This window comes from Panthera uncia (assembly GCF_023721935.1).
Source record: "Panthera uncia isolate 11264 chromosome B2 unlocalized genomic scaffold, Puncia_PCG_1.0 HiC_scaffold_24, whole genome shotgun sequence".
NCBI lineage: Eukaryota > Metazoa > Chordata > Mammalia > Carnivora > Felidae > Panthera > Panthera uncia.
This window is the reverse complement of record NW_026057580.1, coordinates 33,643,776-33,666,703: the sequence shown is the minus strand read 5'-3', so window position 1 is coordinate 33,666,703 and position 22,928 is coordinate 33,643,776. Positions and strand designations below refer to the sequence as shown.

At 34.3% G+C, this 22,928-nt stretch overlaps 1 protein-coding gene across 6 annotated transcripts in view; it reads right to left on the bottom strand.

The window, feature by feature from the left end:
• FAM135A (family with sequence similarity 135 member A) overlaps positions 1-22,928 on the bottom strand; it is a 125,939-nt gene that overhangs the window by 88,828 nt on the left and 14,183 nt on the right. For all 6 annotated transcript variants that reach the window (XM_049653879.1, XM_049653884.1, XM_049653882.1 and 3 more), the window contains 5 exons: positions 21,924-22,013; positions 20,374-20,489; positions 17,688-17,767; positions 1,093-1,232; positions 911-981 (listed from right to left, as the gene is read on the bottom strand). In XM_049653879.1, coding sequence (XP_049509836.1) covers positions 911-981; positions 1,093-1,232; positions 17,688-17,767; positions 20,374-20,450 — 368 coding nt within the window. In that variant the 5' untranslated portion in view covers positions 20,451-20,489; positions 21,924-22,013. The remainder of the gene's footprint in view (positions 1-910; positions 982-1,092; positions 1,233-17,687; positions 17,768-20,373; positions 20,490-21,923; positions 22,014-22,928) is intronic.

Sequence of the window (22,928 nt, the reverse complement as noted above, 5' to 3'; positions counted from 1 at the left end):
TAAATGTATGTACAATTTTTAAAAAGTATTTCTACAAGTATGTTTGAAATGAGAAAAAAAAACTGCAAAAGATAAAATTGCTAAACAAATCTCTGATTCTTGTTTTAAATGAATACAAGCACGTGTCCCTAACATATATGACTGAATGTCCACATGTGTGAACAAGTTCAGAGTAGCCAGTCCTAAAACTTCCTCAAGGGCTCTAGGAATTACTGAACTAGAAATAACTGCAAAGTATAAGAGTCATCAGTCTTGATAACAGTCTACATATCAAGAGTCCCGCCTAAACATGGCATCACTCATGCCACTAAGATGGTCAGTGATATAGTGAAAGAGAGTTCAGTTACATTTAAATGTCTCATAGTAGTGGTATTATCAGTGGAGTTTCTAGAGTCTAGGAAATTGTATCGTATTTCTTCAACTTGTCTGATTTGCTACCTGGGGCACACAGAATTGACATGGGTACAAAAGAGTATGTGTAACCACTCTCATGAAACTGTTCCAGTTAGACAGAAGTAGTTTATTTAATTTTATCTTTTAATATAATTTATTGACAAATTGGTTTCCATATAACACCCAGTGCTCATCCCAACAAGTGCCCTCCTCAATGCTCATCACCCACTTTCCTCTCTCCCCCCACCCTCCATCAACCCTCAGTTTGTTCTCAGTATCCAAGAGTCTCTTATAGTTTGCCACCCTCCCTCTCTGTAACTGTTTTTTTTCCCCTTGTGCTCCCCCATGGTCTTCTGTTAAGTTTCTCAAGATCCATCTATGAGTGAAAACATATGGTATCTAGACAGAAGTAGTTTAAATAAACAAGAAAGGGACAGGCTAGATTTCTAACAAAATGGAGAATAGATACCAGTTATGAGAAACGAAAGATTTTTAATTGTTTGATTAGTCTACTTACGAATAATCTCCATCTGTGAAGTGTAGATCCAAAGATAACAGAAAATTCATTTCTTCAAGGGTTTCTTCAATCTCAAGAGAAATTACAATGTAAGATATTTTTGAATACTTACACAAAGTTAGAAATAAGCCTTGAGGCTCTATAAAAAATATTTATCTAAATATATATGAAGAGATGTTTACCTTTTTTTCATCCAACAACATTTTAACTTTGAAGATCATGACATCATTTAAAACAACCTCCTCATTTTTATATAGAATTTGAAATGTTTTACTGCAAATCAGAGAATCATGAACTGAAGCTGGAAAGGCTAAAGTCATACCTAAAACAGATAAGATATGTAACTGACAGGTAAAAAGTAAAAACACAATACAAGTAATTAATACTTTAAAATACCGTAAGTTTTACTGTATTACTCCAGTACCATTACCATTTTACATAGCAGTATTAGAACATTTCTGAAAGTTTACTACTTTCTATGTAAAAAAATGAATAAATAAGTACATTATAACCATCATAAAATTTTTGTACAACTTATCTTAATCTGAGAAGGTAAATGAGGAATCTCAAGGTAGATTCTTTTAAAAGGAACAATTGATCTGTACACGCAGAAGGAAGCAATTTAGTTTTCTATAGATGCATAGTGAAGAATTTGATTGGCCATTGTCCTGGTTGCTGGGTGGCAACCTCTAAATCCTTGGAATAAAGAGTTTGGCTTTTGTCCCAATTCCTTGTAAGTGGCCTCTAAATCCTTAGAATTTCCCAGTGACGAGTTATTCATGGTAGGCCCAAATAATGGTAAGGAGATGACTCAGGATGGAGGCTGGCCACACAAGATCAACTACGTGACTACAGAGTTGGCGACTGACCCACATGGTTTAAGCTCAACCTCCAGTGAGGGGAAGGGGGCTGAAGACTGAGCAATGATTCAACCAGGTGAGCTTTCCTGATTGGCAATATTCTACATATTGTCACATGCAAACTTTCTGGGAGGGTAATATGTCCTGACTCCTTGCAGAGAGAACAAAGAAGCTTTACAAATCTGGAACCCTTTCAGACCTTGCCCTATGCACCTCTTCTTTTGGCTGGCTCTGATATGTATCCCTTTGCTATAATAAAACTATAATAATAAGTAGAGTGCCTTCCTGAGTTCTGTGCGTTGTTTCAGTGAATTATCACACCTGAAGTGTAATGGGAACCCCAAATTTGTTGCTATCTAATCAGAAATGAGGGTAGCCAGTGGACCCTTTTAAGTGGCACCTTATGTCTGAAGTAAGATCAGTCTCATGGAAGACCATGCCCTTTACATGTCAAGTTTGTTCTACCTCTGTCCAGGTTGTTGGTGTCAGGTCATTCCAACAAGGTGGAATCTAAACATTTCAACAAGGTGGGTATCTCTGCACAGCAGGGAGCCTAGAGTGGGACACCAGAGTTCAAATGGAATAAGAAGGTATCCAAATGGAGTGGTGGCCTGAGGTCAGAACCTGTGTAGGATGAAAAGGGCAAACCTAGTGAAGGGATGACTTAGGGTGAGGCACTAAGAGCCCTTCTTCTGCCTTAGTTCTAGAACGTGGCTAATAAATACTGGATTAGTGTGCCTCACCAAATAGATATGTTGAGGTCTGTCATATGAAAGATTCTTGCTGCCATGGTACCATTTTTTAACTTAAGAACAGATTAAAAGCTTGACCAGATTCTTTTCACTGCTCAATTTATCTGAGGGCACACTGATGGAAGTTTCTGCCCTATTGCCTAGATCATAAGAGGGCAGTCTTTTCACTGAACAGAAGGTTTCTGCTTTGACCCATTCCCTTGGAGGAAGAAAAGTTGAATGTTAAGTTTAGAGGCAAATCAGCCTACTCAATGTGTTTGTTATCTAATACCTCATCATATTACAAACTTACCAGAAGCACTATGATGAGATCTAAATTTCACATGATTCACTCCTGACCTTGTCGGCTAACTTCCCCCAAAAAGGGGTCTTAAACTTTTTAGTATACAGAAGCGTACTATGACCCAGAGACTTCATTCAGCTTTTTCTCTGGGAGACTTCTTTTAACAGTAGTGATACTACAGCTTTCTTACACAACTAGGCTTGTGCTTACTATTCAGTTTCTCCAAACTCAACCAGATATATACTTGGATGACATTCACAGGTGATAAAACTATACAGAAAGCAAAAAGAATGATTAACACAAAAATGAGGTGGGGTATACAGGAGGTTTTTATGGTAGTAGTAATGTTCTATTTCTTTTTTTCTTTTTTAATGTTTTTATTTATTTATGAGAGCGAGAAAGCATGAGCAGTGGAGGGCAGAGAGAGAGGGAGACACAGGATGCAAAGCAGGCTCCAGGCTCTGAGCTGTCAGCACAGAGCCCGATGTGAGGCTCAAACTTACAAACCATGAGATCATGACCTGAGCCGAAGTCAGATACTCAACCGACTGAGCTACCCAGGCACCCCAACTATGTTCTATTTCTTAAATGAAGGAATGAGTATTTGGGTATTCATTTTATTATGTAATAAAATAATGTTTTATATGATCTTCAAAAATGTATGATACTTTTCATAAAAATTCTAAATATGTGTTGTACACTCTGTGACATACATTGTTTCAAGTTAAGTACACCAAACCAAAGGAAAAAAAAAACCCCACTTTTCCTGCCCTCCTCGAATTCTGTAAATTACGTCTGTACTGAGTATGACAGAAATAGAGTGCTATGTTATCTTATGAGGGTGAACCTCGTCTGTGATCTCAGGAAAGACCCTATTGACAATGGTATTTGACAATACCATAAAAAAGAGTCAAATGAAGATGGAAAGGGAGAGAATCTGAAGAGAAAGAATATAAACTTCTTGAAGTCAAGGTCCATGTCTCACATTCTTCTTACTCCATATAGTGGTATTATGTATAGGGTCAGCACTTGTGGAGAAACTGGAACACTTGTACACTATTGGTGAGAATGTAAAATGGTGTTGCCACTACTGGAGACAGAATGAAGGTTCCTCAAAAAATTAAAAATAGAACTATCATATGATCCAGCAATTATACTTCTGCTATTTATCCCAAAGAATTGAAAACAGGATCTTGAAGATATATCTGCACTTCCATAATTCACTGCCGCATTATTCACAATAGCTAAGTGGTAGAAATAACCTGTCCGTAAGCAGGTGAATGGGTAAAGAAAATGATTTATACAATAGAATATTTTCAACCTTAATAAAAGGAAATCCTATAATATGCAGCAACATATGGATAGACCATGACGACTTAAGCTAAGTGAAACAGGCCAAACGCTGCATGATTCTATTTATATGTGCTATCTAAAATGGTCAAACTCATCAAAGAAAGTAGAATAGTGGTTGCTAGGGGCCGCGGGGAGGGAGAAATGAGGAACTGCTATTCAGTGGTACAGAGTTTCAGTCATGCAAAGTTAAAAAGCTCTAGAACTCTGCTGTACAACAATGTGCACTCCTAAATTATAGCAACACTGTACTATATAGACTGTAAAGTCTGTTGAGAGTAGATTTTTAACACACGCAAAAAAGAATGTGCTTTACTCTGAAGCATTAATATGTTAATATCTCATGGCAATTTACTTAGAGAAAAGTCCCCACGTTTTTATCCTAAAGTAAACACTAATCTTCCTGACATACGGCAGTTGGGTTTGGGGTGCCCAACTATAACAGCTGACCTGATTACAGACCTTTAATTCATCTCTGATTTCAGGCCCACCCCTTATTTCCCTTCACCTGCTGTACCTTCCTGAAATCCCTGGGGGAAGGTGTCCTTAAAAAGCAGTTCAGCTCTCACTTCTGTTTTCTGCCTGCAAAAACTTATTGAAATATTTTACTATTCCTTTTTTGTGTTTTATATTGCTATTACCGAAGAGCCTTAGAAACAAAAAGACCCAAACATATGTGTATAGTTCTTTGCTTGTCTTGAATGTGAAACACTCTGTGCTTTTTAATCTTTACTAGATGATAACTTCCATCAATAAGGTCAGGACCACATATATCATTTTCATTGTTATAATTTAGGAGTGAGCACTATGTCTTACACATAATAAGCCCTTAGCATGTATTTATTGAATACTTGAACTTTCATCAAACTTAATTTAGTGCCCTAATTTCTTGTTGAAAGAACTCTATTGTCACTTTGCCTGTCAGTTATCTGCTAACCCAAACATCTGATCTACACTTTTAGAGACCTGTGATAGAGGCCTATGAGTACTTACATTAAGGTGTGATAATTTATGTTTTATATTTTATTCCTATCACTATCTTTCACATTTATATTCCCTTCGCTTAAACAGCTAGTACTGATATCTGTTATTTATTTTGTGAACAAGTGAGCATTCATTCAACCATAATTTATTAAGCTTCTAAAGTATCGGGAACTAAGAGATATGAACATAAATAAGAACCCTGCCCTTGTTTTCAGAGTTCCCAATCTAGTTTGAATAGAAACATTCAAGCAAATAATTGGACTACAATGGGATAATCTCTTAACTCCCTATTTTGGAGGCCAAAGCAAATGCCAATGTAATTATCGCTATCTCTTAAGCCAGGTAAAAAGACAATGGTTGTGACAGAAGGAAGCTGTTCAATCTAGGGAAAACAAAATGGAGGGCTATAATGCCAAATGGACTCAAGTTTCATAAGCTATGCCAAGTTTATTGAAAGATCTAACTCTGCTGAGTTTTCCATTCATGATTGGTGAGCTCATTCAGTTACTATTAACAGTAATGGATTAGTGACATAAAATGAAGATTTATTTATTTAAACCTTCCTCATTTTATTATATTTTTTTAATTTTCTTAATGTTTGTTTATTTTTGAGAGGGAGAGAAAGTGAGTGGGGGAGGTGCAGACAGAGAGGGAGACATGGAATCCAAAGCAGGCTCCATGCTGTCAGCACAGAGCCTGATGCGGGGTTTGAACCCACAAACCGTGAGATCATGACTGGGGCCGAAGTCAGATGCTCAACCAACTGAGCCATCTAGGCACCCCAGAATCTTCCTCATTTAAAAAAATTTTTTTTTAATTTATTTAATTTATTTTTGAAGGAGAGAGAGAGAGACAGAGAATGAGCGGGGGAGGAGCAGAGAGAGGGAGACACAGGATCCCAAGCAGGCTCCAGGCTCTGAGCCATCAGCACAGAGCCCGACATGGGGCTTGAACTCACAGACCACGAGATCATGACCTGAGCCGAAGTCGGACGCTCTACCGACTGAGCCACCCAGGCACCCCAAATCTTCCTCATTCTAAAAAGAGCAATCTCCTTTTATGATTCTTGATGTTTGATTGTATTATAATAAAATAAATAACAAAAAATTATAAGATGTTAAAAAGATGTTTATAGAAAAGTGTTATGAAACATAGCAAAGGAAACTTCTAAACTAGGACAAAGGAGACAATGAGGTGGAAAATACATGCACAAAATATGAAGTAAGTTAGAACTCTTCAAATGTGAGAAACTGGAAGTGGTTCCATGGGGAGAAATCCACAAGGAAATGGTAGGAAATAAAGTTAGACATGTAGGATAGGGTCAAATCATGAAAAATCTTAACAACTCAGCAAAACTGTCAAAATATTTCAATGACTCTCAAAGGAAGGCCAGGAAAAGCTGATAGCTGGGAAAAGCTTAAGGAGACAACTAACAGGGAGGAAACAGATGGTTCATCTACCAGCATGTCAAAATATTTGAAGCTTTATTTCTAGTGGCCAATTAACTACCGCCAAGGCACATAACTGGGACAACCCCTCCTTACTTTGATAGCTAGTCCTTATTTCCACCCTTTTTTCTTTTTTTAAAAACGTTTATTTATTTATTTATTTATTTATTTATTTTTGAGATAGAGAGAGAGAGGGGGAGGGGGAGAGAGAGAGGGAGAGAGACAGAATCCCAAGCAGGCTATGCACTGTCAGTGCAGAGCCTGATGCAGGGCTGAAACCCACAAACTGTGAGATCATGACCTGAGCTGAAATCAAGAGTTGTATGCTTAACAGACTGAGCCACCCAGGTGGCCCAACCTTCCTTTTTTCTTGATATTAATTTGTTCTTAACTGCTATCACCTGTATAAAAGCACTGGGTGGTGGTAGATAGGAATACATATACACGCAAAAAATTTTATCTAGAATAAATGACCTTAGAAAAACTCTGGTCAAATAAAAATAACTGGAAAAATTTTTTTGTTGTTCAAGCAGGGTTGATTTCTTATTAGTCCAAATGCTTATCTAACTGTGAAATTTTTATCAAAGTAGAGAAAAAAAATATATATATAGTAATAAGACCTTCCTCACATATTATTGTTTGAAGTTTTATGCAATTTCCCTTCTTTCTCCTCATGAATAGCAGTCTCATAGAAAAACTATATAGAAAATTTTCTAAAGATGACATCAAAATGCCTAATAGGTACATGACAAGATGTTCAACATCACCAATCATCAGGGAAATGCTAATCAACAACACAATGAGTTATCACCTTACATGTATTGGAATGGCTATTATCAAGAAGCCAACAGACAATAGGTGCTAACAAAAATGTGGTGAAAGGGAAACCCTATCCACTGCTGGTGGGAATGTAAATTGGCCTGACCACTATGGAAAACAATATGGAGGATCCTTAAAAAATTAAAATAAGATCTGCCATAGCATCCAGCAATTTCATTTCTGGCATATATCTAAAGGAAATGAAAAGATTTCAAGGAGATAAATGCATTCCTATGTTTACTGCAGCATTCACAATAGCCAAGATACAGAAACAATGAATGAATGGATAAAAAAGATGGGGTATATATACACAATGGAATTTTATTCAGCTGTTAGAAAGGAGACTATCTTGCCATTTGCAACAAGATGCATGGACCCTGAGCACATTATGCTAAGTGAGATAGGTCAGAAAAATAAAAAAATAATGCATTATCACTTATCTGTAGAATCTAAAAAACTCAAAGTCGTAAAAAACAGAGTAAAATGGTAGTTAACAGGGGATAAGGGGGTGGGGAATAAGTTTGATGTTATTTAAGAATACAAACCTGTAAGGAGTAGTAAATAAGCCATAGATATCTACTGTACAGTATAATGAATATAGGCAACAATATTGTGCTACAATTATATAATGTCAATAAATATTACAACAATCACATTATAATAAACAAATGTATCAAAGCAACACATGGCACACCTTAAATTTACATATTGTATGTCAAATTTATCCAGTAAAAAAAGAAGAAGAAAGTAATTGTTTTATTTTACTACTACTAGCTACCATCTACAGAGCACTTACGTGCCAGGCACTGTGCTTTATGTATATTATTACTAATCCTTTAGGCAATTTTATAGTGCAGGAACTAATCTATTTTAGAGATACCAAGGCTCCAATAATTTAAATAATTTATCTAGGAGCAAATGCCACTGCTGTTTGCCCCAAAGCCTGTGCTCGGTCTTCTATGTCACACTGATAAACTAGTTTAAATATAGGTATGCAGTACACTCTTACATATCACAGAACCCTTACACTAGTAAGAAGTAGGTGTCTCATAGGGGAAGAAAAGACCCAAAGGAGGTATAGAAAGGTTAAACCATACCACTCAGTTATCCTGTGTTATTAGTAAGCCTAATTCTTGAAAACTAAGGAAGAAAAGGCACATATATGGTTGACGGGCAACTCCTTCTTCATGACTGTCCTTAAATCAAGTTGTTTCTGAGATCCTAGAGTCCACCTTATTTCAGTTTTTTAACATCTGGGGTAATTTAGGGTAGAAATAGAGGACATGACAAAGGGAACCAATATTTATTGAACATTATACCAGGTCTCTGTATCTAATTTTCTCATTTAATTTTCACAAACACACTGTAAGACAGGGACTATTTCCCTCCACTGATTAGGTAAGTCTCAGAGAAACAGAGTAATTTGCTTAAGACCAAAAGCTAGTAAGTGGCAGAACAAGACTTACGAGTGAGTGGCAGAACAAATCCAAATTCAAACACTATCTACAGATTAAGTTAGTTTTATAAGCATAGAAATGCAAGGGTAGGTACTTAGATTTCCTTGACAAGTTATAAATTCAGGGGTCTTTTGTGAGATCTCTTCTTTCCCTCGGATTTCCCTTTTTGCCCTTGGTCATTCTAGCTCATTCTTCTTATCCCAGAAATGGCTTTATTAATATAAAAAACATTGTAATTTACATATTAACATGAGATGTTATCCTATGTACTTACTATGCTGCACAATTATATATATCACAGGAAATCATCAAAATAACTTTATTATAATTTTTAGCTCTGTACATTAAATGGCTCACAAATAGTATACACAGTAAGTCAAAACGTGACTGTTTCTCATTCTTTCTTATAGTACCAGAAGTCAAATAATAATATTTTACATATATACAGCCCTTTACAGTTTACCGAAAACTTTTACTTAAACACATAACAACCCTGTAAAGCAGGTAACACATTTCACAGATGAGAACCTGAGGCTCACAGAGGTTAAGTGAGTTTTGCAAGATAACATAAAAGGAAGCTGGTATCCTGACTCCAAATCACTACTTTATTAACTACAACAGAGCCACATCTTTGAATTTACAGCTTCTAAGATATACCTATAGCTACCTCTCTGTAACAGGTGACCCAGATCAATACCAAAATGGTAACTAGATTTGTCTTGTCTTGCCAGAAACTTAAGATCCTTTCTTTATGTTGGATAGTCGTTTCAATTTTATAAGTACTCTCCCTCTCATGTTACCATAAAAATGAAAAGCTGTTTACTTGTTTTCAACATTTGGAACAAACCCATAGACAAAGCACAGTAAGATTTAACTACAGTTACAAAACAGAATATGAATGTTAGAAACTTTGATAACATAAAACAAAGGATATATTTAACAAGTTGAAAGGTGGAGGAAAAGAGAAAATTTGAAAAAAGAGGCATTACAAAATAGGATTTGTCTTATTTGCTAAAATTGAAAATGGAGGTTTAAACAATATATCATTTAACAGTTACAGCCAAAGTCAAAGAAAGAGTCAAAGAATGACACGGGCATAATGGCATCTCCTAAAAAGTAGAGAAGAGAGGGAGGAAGTAGTGTAATCTTCAGTTATCATTTATCATACCAGGAAGTAAAAAAGCCTATATAGAGGAAACCATTAGAACTAAAGAAATAGTGAAAAGTGGATGCATCTAGAGAAGTAACTATGTTTTCACTACAAATCTTTCTAGACTAATAGATTTTTTAACTATTTGTATTATTTGCAAAAAATTATTTTTTTTAAGAAAAAAGGGACGGGTGGATATTAAAAAAGCAAATAAAACAATGTATGTTTCTTTCTAAAAAAATGCTATCGTTATTAGAAACGGGGAGTTGTTATTTGCACTTTTTATCACAATAGTACATAGTGCTCTAACATTTCAAACTGGGGACAGTTCCTTAGAATCAAGAATGACTTCTTTGTTGTAGAAGTCTGTAAATATTTTATTAATCAATTTTCAACAGCTCTATAAATACTCATTGTCTTTTATGACTGATGCTACTGCAGATGACAGCTATTTCCTGACCCAAACCTCTCACTGTCAGCACAATTTCATGCTGGAAATAATTTAAATGTGTTGCAATAAGCTGTATGATACCATCTAATTCCTACATCTAACTTGCCCTTCTGCAACTCACAGACAAAATCAGTACTTTCTTTCTTCTTCTAAAAGTTTTCCAGAAATATACACAAAGTATAGGAATTATGGTAAAATACAGTGCTGGAAAGGAAAGGTCTTAAGATGATAGTACAAATCCAACAAGAAAAATAGGGTGTGTAATAAAAGTATAGAGAAAATCCAAGCCCTTAGAAGAAAAAGTGAATTTTTAAGGAAGAGAGGTAAAAAGAGAATAAACACACCAGATAAAGAAAAATTACCCCTATCTGAATATATTTATGTTATCATGGATGAGTCTAGACATCAAAGATCTGTACTTATTAAAACAAAGTCAACCAAATTCACAGGAATAATTTCTAGAGAAACTTTTGGGAAGGATGCCTTTTCCTATCAAATTTACTAGTATTAAAAAGATACAAACTCCAGGAACTCTTAAATACTATTTTAAAATGAAACACATCTTGGAAGAGAAGGGGCATAAAAAGAGAACCAAATCAGTACCTCTAAGACTAGAATACACTGGTTGCTTTCTTTGTGCTTGCTCTCTCTCCCTCTCTTTTGTTCTTCCAGATCGCTGATAAGGAAAAATTCATCTGGACATGAGAACATTATTTTGGATCTACTATACCTAATTTTCATACGTTAAACATTTAACATGATAGGCTATCCTGGGGTACAATGGCAGAAAATACAACTGAAATACCAGATTCACATTATCACAGAGGTGTTCAGAGGATGAAACAAGAACCTGTGGGGTACTACACACATATAAAAGATTGTCATGCTGGGAATGGTACTGGGATGAAGAAAGATGCACACCTCGTAATTTGTTAAAGGTCATTTTATTTGTAAAAATCCATAGATATGATCATGTACCATAAACAGGAAAGATATTCTAAACTAGAGAAAAAGAAAATATACTGATATAACATTAAAAAAGATATATTTTTAAGTGTTTATTCATTTACTTTTCGATAGAGAGAGACAGAGAAAGCACAAGTGGGGGAGGAGCAGAGAGAGAGAGACAGAGAGAGAGAATCTCATGCAGGCTCCACATTCAGCATGGAGCCCAACGTAGGGCTTGATCTTCACAACCATGAGGTCACAACCTGAGCTGAAATCAAGGGTCAGTTGCTTAACCAAATGAGCCACCAAGGCACCCCAGGATAAAAAAAGATCTTGAAAAATTATATTAGGTATTACATTTTAGACATGAAAGACAAAAGTTTGCTATTAAAAAGTATGAAAGAAGTTAACACTTTCTTATGTTCAAAATCTCGTTCTCATGTTCTTGATTTTGGCTGTTATAATTTAATAAAAAAGATGTAAACTCTTAAAAATTTTCTAGTGTAATGCTATAAAAAATGCACACATAAATAATGTTTTCACATACAAACTAAAATTATATATTATAAAATCCTATTGCTTTCCAAACCCAAGCTTTCTCTTTTAAAGACTGGTGTCTGCTATCAACTATTTTTAAAAGATGCTTCCTTTCCACACACTAGTAAATTATCAGATAATTGACATTTCACAGTCAATAACACACAGTTATTAGTATCAGAAGCTGGTGATAGTGACAATGACTCAATCTGGACTTACACCTAATAAAAATCCAACCAAAAATAAACAAAAAACCTAAACCAAAATCACAGTGACAATGTCCAAGAAAAGGCACTTAAGGCACTTAAAAAGCAAGTACTTAGGGGCGCCTGGGTGGCTCAGTCAGTTAAGCATCTGACTTCGGCTCAGGTCATGATCGCACAGTTCATGGGTTCAAGCCCTGTGTCAGGCTCTGTGCTGACAGCTCAGAGCCTAGTGGAGCCTGCTTCGGATTCTGTGTCTCCCTCCCTCTCACCCCTCCCCCCCACCTCTTTCTCTCTCTCTCAAAAATAAATTAACATTAAAAAAAAATTAAAAAAAAAAAAGGAAGTACTCTATTGGGTATTTCTGAAATAATATTTGTCATAATGTCAAAAGAACATTACTTTGTAAATGATATTAACTACGTGTAAATTTCTGCCATACAAATAACCTAGAAAAATCTCAAACAACTTACACTTATACCTCAAGATACTAGAAAAAGAACAAACTAAGCCCAAAGTAAGCAGAAGGAAGGGAATAACAAAGATTGGAGTGGAAATAAATGAAATAGAGACTAGAAAGACAATAGAAAAGGTCAATGAAACTAAGAGTTGGTTTTTTGAAAAGATAAAAAGAACAAACCTTTAGGTAGACTATGAAAAAAAAGATGACTCAAATAATTACAAATGAAAGAGAAGACACTATAACTATCCTTTGTAGAAATACAAAGGGTAAGAGACTACAATGAACAATTATATGCCAACAAAGTACATAAACTAGAAGAAATGGGTAAATTTCTGGAAACATACACCTTACCAAAACTGAATCGTAAAGAAACAAAATCTGAACAGACCAAAATGTGAAACATTGAATCAGCAATCAAAAATCTCCCAGCAAATAAAAGCCCAGGACCAGATGTCTTCACTGGCAAACTCTATCAAACATTTAAAGATGAATTAATACCAATCCTTCTCAAATTTTTCCAATAACTGACCAAGAAGTAACATTTCAAATTCATTTCAAAAGGCTAGCAATACCAAAGACACTACAAGAAAAGAAAATTACTGGTCAATAACCCTGATGAACACAAATGCAAAAACCCTCAACAAAATACTAACAATCCAAATTCAAGACTATTTTATTTAAAAAAAATTTTTTTAATGTGTTATTTATTTATTTATTTCAATATATGAAATTTATTGTCAAATTGGTTTCCATACAACACCCAGTGCTCATTCCAAAAGGCGCCCTCCTCAATACCTGTGTTATTTATTTTTGAGAGACAGAGAGAGAGAGAGAGAGAGAGCGCAAGAGAGCGCTCAAGTTGGGGAGGGGCAGAGAGAGATGGAGACACAGAATCTGAAGCAGACTCCAGGCTCTGAGTTGTCAGCACAGAGCCCGACACGGGACTCAAACTTATGAACCATAAGATCATGACCTGAGCCGAAGTCAGAAGCTTAACCAACTGAGCCACCCAGGTGCGCCTTCAAGAGTACTTTAAAAGGATCATACACTATGACCAAGAGATTCATCCCTGGGACGCAAGGGTGATTTGACACATGCAAATAAATGATATACCATATTAACAGAATGAAGGACAAAAATCACGATCGTTTCAGTAGATGCAGAAAAAGCATTTGACAAAATTCAACATACTTTCATGATAAAAATTTCAATAAATTAGGCATAGAAGAAATATACCTCAACATAATAAAGGCCATACAGGACAAGCCCATTGCTAACACCATACCCAACAGTTAAAAGTTAAAATCTTTCTTCTAAAGTTAGAAACAAGAGCACCCACTCTTATCACTTCTATTATTGGCAGTCCCAGCCACCGCAATTTGGCACTAAGAAGAAATTACATGCATCCAAACAGGAAAGGAAGAAGTAGAATTATCTCTTAGTGCAGATTCCACCAAAAAGTTGTCAGAACTAACCAATAAATTCACTAAAGTTGCAGGATATAAAATCAACATACAAAAATCAGTTGCTTGTCTATACACTAACAATGAACTATTCAAAAGAGAAATCAAGAAAGCAATCCCATCACTGTGTTGCTCACCTGTAACTAATATAATATTATGTGTCAACTATACTTCAATTAAAAAATAAAAGTAAGTTTTTCTAGTATGTTTATTTCATAAATTTAAAATCACTCTATTATTTAAAAAGGAGAGAAATTCATTTACAATAGCATCGAAAATAATAAAATACTTAGGAATAAATTTAACCAAGGAGATAAAAACCTGTACACTGAAAACTATAAGACACTGATGAAAGGAACTGAAGAAGACACAAATGAAGGAAGAGAGATCCTGCGTTCTTAGATTGGAAGAATTAATGCTGTTAAATGTCTACACAACCCCAAGGGATCTATAATTCAATATCATCTTTATCAAAATTTCAATGCCATTTTTCACAGACACAGGAAAAAACTATCCTAAATTCATTTAAAGCCACGGCAATCTTAAGAAAAAATGAACAAAGCTAGATGCATCACACTTCCTAATTGCAAGGCTATAGTATTACTATTACGAGGCTATAGTAATCAAAGCAGTGTGATAATGACATTTAAAAAAAAGTACACAGACCAATGGAAGAGAACAGAGCCTAGAAATCAACTCACACACATGGTCAACTAATCTTTGACAAGGTACCAACAACATATAATAGGGAAAGGATAGTGTCCTAGTGGTGCTGAGAAAACTGGATATCCATATGGAAAAGAATGAAACTATACCCCTATCTTATATCACTCACAGAAATTAACTCAATTGTATTAAAGACTTACATTTAAGACCTAAAACCAAAAAACTCCTAGAAGAAAGCATAAGAGAGAAAGCCCTTGATCCTGATCTTGGTAATGTTCTTTGGATTTGACCCCAAAAGCAAAGGCAAAAATAAACAAGTGGGATTACATCAAAGTACAAAGCTTCTGCAGAGCAAAGTAAACCATCCACAAAATGAAAAGAGAACCCACAAAATGTGGAAAAATATTTGAAAATCATATGTATCTCAGGGGATTAAAATCCAAAAAAAGAGCTCACATAGCTCAATAGTAAAAACAATCTGATTAAAAAATGGGCAGAAGATCTGAACAGACATTTTTCTGAAGAAGACATACAGATGACTAACAGGTACATATAAAAAGTTGCTCAACATCACTACTCATCAGGGAAAATGTAAATCAAAACCACAAAGAGATATTACCTCACATCTACTAGAATTGCTATTATCTAAATGTCAAAATATAACAAGTGTTAGCAAAGACACAGAGAAAAGGAAACCTTTGTGCACTGTTGGTGGGAGGGCACACTGGTGCAGCCACTACAGAAAACTTTATAGAGGTTCCTCAAAAAATTAAAATTACAGCTACCATAATGATCCAGCCATCCCACTCATGAGTATATGTTTGAAAGAAATGAAATCAGTATCTTGAAGACAAATCTGCACTCCCATGTTCAATGCAGCATTATTCACAATAGCCAAGATATGGAAATAATCTAAGTATCTGTCAGTGGATGAATGGATTAAGAAAATGTGGTATCACACACACACACACACACACACACACACACACACACAGAGAGAGAGAGAGAGAGAGAGAGAGAGAGAGAGAGGTCTTATTCAGCCATAAAAAAGATGGAAATCCTGCCGTTTGCAACATTATGGATGAACCCAGAGGGCACTATGCTAAGTGAGATAAGTCAGACAGAGAAAGATAAATACTGCGTGGAATCACATATGGAAACAAAACAAAACAGTCAATTTCCTAGAAACAGACAGCAGAACTGTACTTGCTAGGGATTGAGGGATGAGAGAAAGAAATGGAGAGGTCAAATGGTGTAAACTTTCGGTTCTATTTAATGCACAACATGGTGACTACCTTTAATAATAAAGTTTTGTATACTTAAATTCGCTAAGAGTAGATCTTCTGTTTTCACTGTACACACACATGCACAAATACACACACAAAAAAGAGTAAACTGTGAGGTGATGGATGTGTTAATTATCTTGATTGTGTCAATTATTTCATAATGTACATGTAACAAATCACACTGTATACTTTAAATATATGAAATTCTATTTGATTAATTCTCAATAAAGCTGAAAAAAATAAATAAAAAGGTCTTTTTTTCAACTGGCAACTTTAGATGACACAATAGGGAAGACATTTAGTTTACTAGGTTAAGGAAGTTCAAAAAGGGAGGACCAAATCTATCTTGTAATATTAGTGGTTTTAACCTCTGTGTTTCATAGAAAGTAGACTTACAAAAGTCCAAGTGACAATAAATATATACTTTAATATGTATGCCAGGCCAACACATAAATTGATTTTTTTTAAAAGAAAGAATGTATATATTTTTGGTCATAAGCAAGAAGTCTCCCTGAGCATTTGAAGAGTCTTCAGAAAGAAAGAATAAACTCTCCATTTTATACAACTCATTAAAATTTATCATAATCTAGCATTTTAGTACACATAGGATACTAAAAAGATAATCCTAAACACTTCAAATTCCTAAAATATTTTCTTAAATTTAAAAAATAGAGTGAATTATGGTCAGCATAGCTTTAGTGTTAGGTGTATTTTATTTTTAATGATGCCTTCAAAATTCATTATTCATATTTGACATATATGTTAACTCGCTAGAATGTTTCATTAACCATTTCATTTCCTAAATGCATAGAATGGAACAGAGTATACTGTATCAGGAAAGCTAAAAAATGCCCACTGATTATGTCAGGACCACCAGTTTGGGCTCAAACATTTTAATGCTGGTCTCTCCACAGAATATAAGTAAATTACTGAACTGCTATAATATATCCATCTTATACCTTATATATTGCTTTCTGGCATTTGTTTTGTTTTTTTTTTTTACTGTAGTTAATCCAGACCAAAATGTAGCTAATAAATATTCTCAAAGGCATACTATAAAACTTTATCATAAAACACCTTTGTAATCATATATCAAATTATATGTACACATTCACTGTATATTTTTAAAAATTACATCTTACATGATGTAATTGATATCACCCCTACTTATGTTTGTTTTCATGGAAATTTCACATACATTCTTTCATTTGTTCTTCACAAGAAGTCAAAAGACAAGGAACCTATAATCATGCTTGTTTTACTGAGGCCTTAAATATATTTCTTATAAAAGGTATTATAATGATACCCTTTAGTATCTTATATTTGTAATTTAAAAATTGTAATTTTTTTAAAGGAAGAAGACTTTTTAAAAAATTTATTTGTTTTGAGAGAGACAAAGTGTGAGTGGGGGAGGGACAAAAAGAAAGGGAGAGAGGGAGAATCCCAAATAGGCTCTGAGCAGGTCAGTGCACAGAGCCCAATGTGCTCAATCCCACAGACTGCGAGACCATGACTTAAGCCAAAATCAAGAGTTGGATGCTTAACCAACTGAGCCACCCAGGCACCTCCAAAATAAGAATAATTATTAAATGTTATTATTAACCATTATAATGCTGCTTCAGATTTTCTTAAATGTTAAAAGTATTCCTTGGCTTACCTGCTGCATGTAACAAACTAGCTTCTACTCTGTGAGGAACTCTTGGTGGAATTTTCATAGATGCACGTATCTGGTAAAAACTAAAGAAAAATAGACAAAAAAATGATTTCAAAAAATATTTTAAAATATGCAATGCCCCAGTATCTATATATCTGTATGCATTAAACAATAAAATTGTTCTACTTATATCAGTTTCCCATAATATTTATTACTGGTGAAAAACAAGATCCACAGGTCAAATACCAGCATGAATAAAACCCAAAGGGAAACCAGCATATATAAAGATGAATGAGAGAAACAAAAGAAATATATACAGCATTTCTTACTTTAAATAAGAGAATGTCATAGCAACCAGAGGAGTTAGTAAGGCATCTAAGACTTTCACTGCTTAATTTGGTTTATAAATCTGGACTGGCCTTATACTTGTTTTGGACAATACCATCTGGCAGAGATGAAGAATGCTAGTTGCAAGCCTAGGTCTTAAAAGGTCTTCTTGCATAGATTCTCTCTTTGGACCCTGCCTCCTCTGTGAAAATAAGCTGGAGGATGAGAGATCATAAAACAGAATTGAGTCCACCCAAGTAAGGCCATTCTGTATCAGCTAGCACCCAGCCAACCTTCTAGTTGAGTGTGAACTCATAACTGAGCCCAGCAAAGTCAGCCAGGCCAGCCCAGATGACCAAAACCATTCAGCTAATCCAGAGACTTGTGAGCAAAAATAAATGTTTATTTTCATTTCAATTCAAGCTTTGTGTTTGAAGCTTTGTGTTTATTATTAGTTGCATATTGCCATAATACATATTAATACACAAATTGGTAACTTTGAAGTAGTATGTACCATAACGAAAACTTCAAATATATGGCATTGATTTGGAGACTAATGTAAGTTACAATTACAGAAGCAAGAAAAATGGGTAAACTACAGAGATTTTAAAAATGGTAACCCATGTAATATATCACAGAAACTTTTGTAAAATACACTGTCAGCAACAACTTAGAAGAAGTTGGACAATGTATCTAAGAAACTTCGGGACTTGAGCAGGCTAATTTCCAGGCAGAATGATGAAAATGTCAACTCGTTGCTCCTTGCTAAGTATCATAAGGTTTTGCAAGAAAGGGATGAGCTAAAGAAAGAACTAGTCACTTTACAAACAGGACCTAGAGGGAATATAGATGGACTAGAACTTGCTAGATTGGAAAACAAAACTCCTTAAAGATTTTCCAAATAAAATGCTGCCATGGACAAAGATCATACCAAGAATATGACTATAAATCCCTTTCTTAAGATTGCTACAGAAACTAAAACAGTGTCTAAGTAGACATTCAATTTGACAAAAGGACTTTTAGGAAATTTAAGGGCATGATCCCACAGAATTCTGATCCCCAAATAGTGATTACATCTAGTAGTCATGTCTCAAAAGACAATTGTGGGTGTGGGTTCCAGAGCTTGGAATGAACTGTATCAGTCATAGAGAAGCCTCATAAAGTTTTTAAGTAAGTTTTACTAGCCTAAGAACTATCAGCTTAGACTCCCAGGCTGGTCTCCTAAGTTGCCTAGTCAACAGAATGGAGTGGAAGTAACAAGAGTGGCAATTCAAGGGGTCCTGCATCCTCTGCTCTCCTTCTTTGACTCCTGTCTCTGCCATAAAAACAAGTTCAGCCTGTCCTGCTGAGGAGTGAGAGACCATGTAGAGTAAAGCAGAGGACAGCTGTTTTTATGTTTTCAACAAGATGGCAAAGCCAAGAGCAGCCAAAAGTAGTAAAACAAAACAAAGCAAAACAACAACAAAAACTAATAGAAAATCTCTCTCACCCAACTTCTGTTAGTCAGAGTTCCGTTACTACCACTCTTAGTACATTCCTTCAGGTTTTTTTCCCTGAGTTACTGCAAGCACTTCTAAACTGTCCCTTATGCTTCTATTTCTTCTACAACAATCAAATATATCATAATCTTCATCATGTTAGTGTTTATTGTAATAATAGTGATAATTTCATTCTTACTTGGAAACCACTGATGGCTGCCCAAATCCATACTGTCAACTCTTCTCCAGACACTAAGAGCCCTTCACAAACATAACCTTTCATTTCTTTACTATCTTTTCTTCTGCAATTCTCCTAGAGAATATCTAATTTACTAAATATTCTTTAAAATAGCATATTCATTCCTATTTCCAAGGCTTGATTCATGCTGCTCTCTCCTACCAAGAGTTTTTCACTTTATCTTATGCCTACTTTGAACCGCACTCTCCATAATGACTTTCCTAACATATTAACCCAGAAAAAATGTCTTTCTGTTCTGATTCCTAGAGCACTTTCTATATACACTTCTTGAAAGATCATCATTTTGTTTCCACTTAGCTGTTTTGTGCATATATTTTATTTTTCCCATACACTATAAGCTTTTACAAGCAAAAATGAGATCTTACACATTTTCATAAAAGTCCTTTCAAGGCTCAGTACAAAATCATAAATGCACATTACATATATTCAGCATTATCATTAAATTCATATGAATATTTCTTAAACATCTACTTTAAAATAAAATTTTTCTAAGAAAATAATTATTTGAATACAGTTCATTGTTTTCCTTATATATACTGGAATATAAGTATGTAATTAAATTTAAATGGAAACGGTACACCTTTTCCTATCCAAGATATATAATCTTCATGATTAAAATACACACCCTCTCTGAAATAAATCCACATTGTAGAACTTGTTTAGCTCCACAGAGAATTCTACCATTGCTTGAACTTCAGTCATTTTCAATTTATACTCAGAAGACAAATCTGGTGACAGCACCTTGGTAAGAGAAGGCAGAAAAAAAATCACGAGAAGCACAACAAAATGCCAACTTAAGAAAACCATTAATATTTAAACATATTTCAGAGTATGATATATACGCAGAAAATAAAAATGAAGCAATGAAGCAAATTAGTTCAGTGTACCTAACTTAGTCTATCCCAACTAAAGAGCACCAGAATCAACTAAATATACTTACTAATAATTTATGTACTAAATAGCAATAATCTATAATTTCAGGTATGTTCTAACAGAATGCATTTTCTAAGATTTGTTTCCCTTTGTGACATCTATGTGATAATAAATAATATAGCAAACTGCTAAAAGAAACTCTGGACTTTATCTATTACAGATAAAATAGTAAAGAAAAAAGTAAACAACCTAATTATTCACATTGCACATAAAGGCAACCCCAGAGTCAAAAAGAGAATTAGCATTCTTTAATTTCCATTAAAATTCATGAAGGGTTTTTTCTGTTACATGAAGTTCTTAAATTACTATTCATTTTTAAATTTCAAAAAAAAAATTTCCCTCATTACAAAAGTCTGAAGTATTCATTTAAGAGGTTTAAAAATATATACACAAGCAAAAATAAAAACATTCACGATTCTATCCACTAAAATGTATACTTGGGTATATATTCTTCATATGTGTGTGCATTTGTAAAATTTCTATAAAAATGGGATCAAACCTCATGCATATTTTATAATCTGTTTATTTTATTTAATTTTTTGATGAACACCTATGTCAATAAACATAATTTTATATATTATTTTCAATTGTTTACTATTATAATTTAAACCATCTCCTATTATTGGGTATTTCAGTGGTTTCCATCTTTTCACTATTTCAAAAAAGTACTGTAACAATCATCTTTATCAATAATACATGCTTTAAAACACAATTCAGAGTTAAGAAAGTGTTGAAAGACAATTCTCCAGTCTCCTGTTTCTGCATGTTTTGCAAGGAGACACTGACTGTCTCTGTTCCATGCTACTTTTCAGGGATGTATGTTTATCGAACAGTCTTAGAAGTCAGAGATAGTGTCTCATACTGGAACAAAGAGCAAATCTGTTTATTCCATTAGTAGAGATAGTCTCCCCCTGAGGCACAAGTCAGACAGACTTACTATCCATTATAAAAGATTTGGGTCCCCTTAGCTTGGGGTTCCTCTCCTATAATACAAACTACTCACATGCAGGTGTGGCCTGGTACTATAGCTACTGCTACTGCTACTGCTGTGAATACAACTCATCCTTTTCTTAGATCTAGGAGTCTCCTGTCTTCTGCTCACATCCATGGCATTGTGGCAGGCCAACTTGTTAGCTTGCAAATGGGATAAAATCTCAGACCCTTCATAGTTTTTGAAATAGTTCTTCAGAGAAATTTGATAAATATTCTGATCTCTTAAATAAAAAAGTAACATATTCTTACCTCTGTTGGTTAAAGCTTCATTTTAACATTATTAAATAACCAAACTTGTACTTCCAGTTACTGATTCTTATTGAAAATATATTGTTCCCCCTGTGAGAAAGAAAGAAAATAACATTTTAAACATTTTGTTCTATTTTACACATAAAGAAGTCCATTTTAAGGAAACATATGCTTCATTACTTAACAATCTCAATTTATCTAAAAGATCTGTATCTTGCATAAGGCTTAAAAATAAGTTTTAGAGATTTTTCATTCACAGTTTCACTGATATCAATATTAACTATTATATCTTTGTTAAGGATTCACTGTGTATACTTCAAAGGGCAATAATACATAAGAATACTTTCTTAGTTCAGTGGCTCAAAAACAATCTTCATGAATCTTCAAAATATTATAAGCTTATTAATTTTTTAGATATAAAACTTACCATTTTAAAATAACTCCTTGGGTAGAGTAAGTAATTTCTGAAATTATAAATATATGAAATGTGCATGTGTGCACATGTATGTATGTACACACACACACACACACACACACACACACACACACTTGAACTATTTTAAACATTTTGACAAAAAAGAATGCCTGGATATGCTATGGATAGTTTTGTTCACACCCCAAATATTTATAGCCTAAAAAATAAACCACTTGCCCTTGGTAAAATTACCTTAGATACTAAAAATATTAGAATAAAGATCACATTCACTCTTCTTCACAGATTTCTTTTCTCTATCATAAACATATAGACTTTACCACTTTCAATAACTGCTATTTTGTTAGTAATTTATAACTAACATACATTAATATATTAGTTTCAGGTGTACAACATAGTGATTTGCTATTTTTATACCTTATGACCACTTCAATAGTTTTGGTTACCATCTGTCACTATATAAATTATTACATTATTATTGGCTAAATTCCCTATGTTGTACATTACATCTCTGTGATTTATTTATTTTATAACTGGGAATTTATACCTCTTAATTCCCTTCACCTATTTTG